Source organism: Nematolebias whitei, chromosome 14, assembly GCF_014905685.2.
Source record: "Nematolebias whitei isolate Nwh7 chromosome 14, NemWhi1, whole genome shotgun sequence".
Taxonomy (NCBI): domain Eukaryota; kingdom Metazoa; phylum Chordata; class Actinopteri; order Cyprinodontiformes; family Rivulidae; genus Nematolebias; species Nematolebias whitei.
The window spans coordinates 38,323,763-38,328,359 of NC_056511.1; the positions used below are offsets into that span (position 1 = coordinate 38,323,763).

Here is a 4,597-nt window from a genome sequence, read left to right on the forward strand (position 1 = left end):
TTATCGCTAATTCCAGTGGTTACCTTTTGCTCATCGGAAAGCAGACAGGACTAAATGGCTACATTTTAAGTTTTCATATGAAACCTTGGTTCCTTTTTCAAATCAATCTTTAATTTAAAATCAAAGTTTGTAAATTCGACAACCTTTACCATGCCTAAAACGAACATGTTTATTTTTGCGTGTTTGAAGGGCTTTGCACCATGATTGCCGTGTCATGGTACGCCGCCAACATCACGCAGCAGTTCTTTGACCAGCTTTACGCAGGGACAAAGTAAGTTGACACGAACTCTGTCAGCTAATCAAAAACAACAGAACAATAATTATCATTTACCACAGAAAGGATAACGCACAACAGAGTATGAGATAAGACTTTATTGTGTGGCAGGTACGAGATTGGACAAGGCCTCTACATCGGCTGGTCTTCGGCCGTGCTCGCGCTCTGCGGCGGTTCGTGTCTGCTGTGTGCCTGCAGGTTCAAGTCGCCCAATGAAAAAATGTGAGTATTTGTTGGAGTTCAAGTCTAATACAAGTCAATATTCCTGGCTGACATAAGACTTGTGTTTTAGCCCGTACCCATACCGACAAACCACCAGAGGACACGTCCGCTCAGTCGCACCAACGTCTCAGACTCCAAGCAACTATGGACGAAACGCATACGTCTGAGAGCAACTGGAGACTTTCACCATTTGTTATTTTCTGGTGATAATGAAGACCTAAGAATTGGAGAAAATTTAATTTTATATACGAACTGTTGTTTAATCAGAAAAAAAAAATCCATTGTGTATATTTCTGGCAGAGCTTTTAGTTGCAGCTATTTTTCCTTTTTTAATCCAATCGTTACCGAAAAGTTGTAAAGTATATAAAAAAAAAACCTCATGCTCATTTCTTGTGGAGATTTTTAAATATGTGGCTGTCAGCAATAATTCATTGAACTGATGTTTTATAGTGAACTTTTCCATTAAAGCTTCCAAAGTAAGTGTCTGCTTTCTCAAAGTTGTCTCAATTGTGCAAAATTAAAACACGTCTGCATCAACCCCGGGACACGAAAGAAATACATAAAACTTGTCTTACAGATTAGAGCTGTTCTATTGATGTATGGAGTAGATATTTAGTTTTGGTCTTTTTTTGACGTTTAAACATTAAATTATTTCAAGTTCAGTGTTGAAGATGCACAAAGACTCGGTGTAGTTTCTTATAAGTCAAAGAAACTGCTTCAATCGACTGGAACAATCAGTATCTATGTATAGAGCCCTCTCCAACAGCCAAAATGTGAAAAAGATAAAAACAAACACCACAAAAATGCCAGAGTCCTATTAGGTATTAAAAGCCTGCCTGATTAAAAAGGTTTTGGTTTAAAAAGGCCCAAGTCAGTGATGGAGCACAAGTCCTGAGGTAGTTAGTTCCAGAGTCTGGGTGCCGCGACTCCAAAGGTCCAGTCACCCCAACATTTACATTTAGACTTTGGGATAAACCGTAAAGAAGTATTAAATGACATTAAGATCCTGTCATGCTCACAGAAAGCTACTAGATCAGCTAAATAAGATGAGGCAAGACCATTAAGAGCTTTAAATGTGAAAAACAAAAGTTTAAAATCAATTCTTAAACAGACTGGAAGCCAACGATGAGAGAATAAAGCAGGAGTGATGAGCTGAAGTCTGGGAGTGTTGGCTGCAGCGTATCGGACCAGCTGAAGGCATCTGGAGAGATGGGGAGACTGGGAGATTCCTGCATAGAAAGCATTACAGCCTGTCAAGCCTTGAGCTGATAAAAGCATGAATGGCCTGTTCCAGGTCAGAGGCAGCGCAGAGTGACAGATCCTGGTGAGCAGGGGGAGCAACTTTATCCACCACCAGGGGCAATGGAGGAGTCAGGGGGTGGCTAATGGTGGCCTTGGCCACTGTAGATTAATCTTTGGCCACCCTAATCTTTTCAGGAAACTATACTTTGAAGCAACATAAAAACTAGAAAGATAGTTTCCTCAAATGATCTGCATGGTTGGTTCACATATACATATGGCAGTGGCCATCTTGGATTTTGACATGGCAACCCAATTTTTGACAGTGACCTATTTTTACACTTAGATGCAGCTGCACACTAAAATGGAAGTCTGTTCTTCACATATTTTTCAAGTTATAGAGCTCATAAGACAGATAGGTGACATTTTCAAGTCCCCTCTCTGTTGTGACGGGAGACAAAAAAAATTTGACCTTGGCTAAAAACTTAACTGAACAATGCTGACCTTGACTACAGAAGCTACTTATCAAATGTTAATTTACAGAAGAGGTCTTCACGTTCTGGCAACATAAACTCCCACTAACTACTGTTTCTGCAAGAAGATGTAATCTAATGTGCTGCCAGAGTGAGCTGAATCAACCTAAAGCTGGACTTTGTTGTAAAATATGTGCAAAGTTTATTAAAAAAAAAAAAAATCATCTTTTGAAAGATTAGGCAAGAGTTCATGTAAAATCATGTAACAGTCTGTTGGAAAGTTCGTAAGAAATTTTAATTGGTCTTAATCGCTTCAAAAGCTTTATTAGAATTTTAAACTTTCTTTGTGCCATGGTCATGTTGCAAAGTGCTTGACATCAATTTGTTCACAAAAATCCCGTCTTATCGTTTTAGCTTGAACCTTTTCAGAAGCAGCACCATAAAGTCTTAAAGGCAGATTGTTGGCTTGGGTCAAATAAAACAAGTTTTTAATGGCAATTACAATCAGCATAAACACTGTTCACAATTAAATTATGAAAATCTGCTGACTCACGAGAAGGATGGGGTGGATACAAACCAAACACAGCAGCTAAAGTACGTGGTTTTCCTCGACAAACATTTAACTTTTTGGCGCCTCATTAACTAAATTGTCCAGGTTCTGTCCATCAAAGCGGATGAAGTGCCAGCCTTCGGTAGCAGTGAGGTCCTGGGCTCCTTTAGCAGCGTAGAAGTCTCGAGTCGGGGTGTTCCAGTTCAGGACGGACATCTGCAGCCGAACACACTGCCTGGATTTCCCCACCTGATCAAACAACAAACAACGATGCTTTATCCTGCACTCGATGGCACAAAATCAGCCAATGCTCCAGTATATTAAACCTACCTCGGCCACTTTGCACAGCAAACCCTTACCAATGCCATTGCCTAAAAAAAATAATAAAAAAAAATGGATGTAAAATACAATATATAAACTAAAACGTTTTTATAGTAATGCTCATAAACTTAATGCTACAAGACAAGATTTTGCTGCAGGGAGTTACAGGTCCTGTTGAATTTATTTTACACCTCTGAATTCTGGCGTCACATATAGGTCCTCCAAATACACGGATCTCCCCTTCCAGGTGCTGTACGTGTAAAAGTACAGGGCGTAGCCGACAACTGTAAACCCTACAGGAAGAAGGACAAACGCAAAACAAACAGGAAACATAAGAAATGCAACAAGTATCGTCAAAGAACTACTTTTTTATTGTTAATACACGTGAACCGAGTCATAGAAAATATCACTAATAATAAATTTGAACATAACAAAATGCAAAGTGAAGGAGTCTGAATATAAACTATAATAATGTCAGGCTAACTGCAGAACACACGATACGTTAAAGTCCCCATCGCTGAGGGGTTTGAAGAGTGGATGTTTGTATTTTTGGAGATGAGTGTTTTTCTGGACCGGAATTAAACAGAGAATGCAAGTAAGCCTGAATGTTTTTGGTTCAACATATTTGTTACACTGTGGGGAGGAACAGAGGGAGGTTTTGTTATAGTTTTGCTCATCTCAGGAAGCTCAGTGATGGATGGTGACGGGGTGGCAAACGAGGACCTTGCCCACCATAGATTAATCTTTGGTCACCCCAATCATTTCAGGAAACTAGACTTTTGGCAGTGACGGCTGGTATCAGTGGGCTAGGAGGGCTAAGCCCTCCCTCCTGGCATTTACAATAAAGATGTTAAAATAACTTAAAAATAACAACTTAAAAATAAATACATTTTAGAAGTAATGTCACATTTTGTTAAAGTTACAAGAAAACTGCTGTCGAACCGCCTGGGGAAAATCCCAGAGTCGTTCCAAAGGGCTAAATTCTGACAGCCCCGTTCTGTTACTGTCCCTTCATGGTTCAGAATGATTGACAAACATCTGGCCACGCCCCCTCGGTTTGCCACTCATCAGGGCTAATTTTGTTCAGCCCAGGGTCCGCCCACAGCCACAGGATTCATCCAATGAGGGTGGACATAGAATAATGTGCCTCAGCGTGAGTGTATGTGGGCGTGGCTTGGTGTAGACAGCTGTATAACGTGCTGAACTTGGCTGGATATTAATTCAGCTCGGAACAAATATTATCAACCTGTCAGTTCGTTTTTATTCTTCTTTTAGTTTACTCTGTGTTGTGTTTAATGATGATCAGAAGATGAGCATTGAACTGAGTTCTGTTTAATCTGCATAAAAACAAAACGTGCACTGGTCAGAATCATCGCAGCTGCACCTCGTGCCGTCTTCGTCTTCTCATTGAATGGACCTGTTGCACAATACACCTGTAACAAACCTTATACACGCTATTATGTACACACACACACATATACACACACACACACACATATATATATATATATATATATA

The 4,597-nt window shown here is 40.0% G+C and overlaps 2 protein-coding genes across 2 annotated transcripts in view; one reads left to right on the forward strand and one right to left on the reverse strand.

The window, feature by feature from the left end:
- Positions 1 to 4,597, forward strand: part of taf6 (TAF6 RNA polymerase II, TATA box binding protein (TBP)-associated factor) — a 47,673-nt gene that overhangs the window by 30,458 nt on the left and 12,618 nt on the right. The window lies entirely within an intron of this gene.
- sat2b (spermidine/spermine N1-acetyltransferase family member 2b) overlaps positions 2,560 to 4,597 on the reverse strand; it is an 8,994-nt gene continuing 6,956 nt past the window's right edge. The window contains exons 4-6 of the mRNA XM_037687530.1: positions 3,271 to 3,372; positions 3,089 to 3,129; positions 2,560 to 3,007 (exon numbers count right to left, since the gene is read on the reverse strand). Coding sequence (XP_037543458.1) covers positions 2,828 to 3,007; positions 3,089 to 3,129; positions 3,271 to 3,372 — 323 coding nt within the window. The 3' untranslated portion in view covers positions 2,560 to 2,827. The remainder of the gene's footprint in view (positions 3,008 to 3,088; positions 3,130 to 3,270; positions 3,373 to 4,597) is intronic.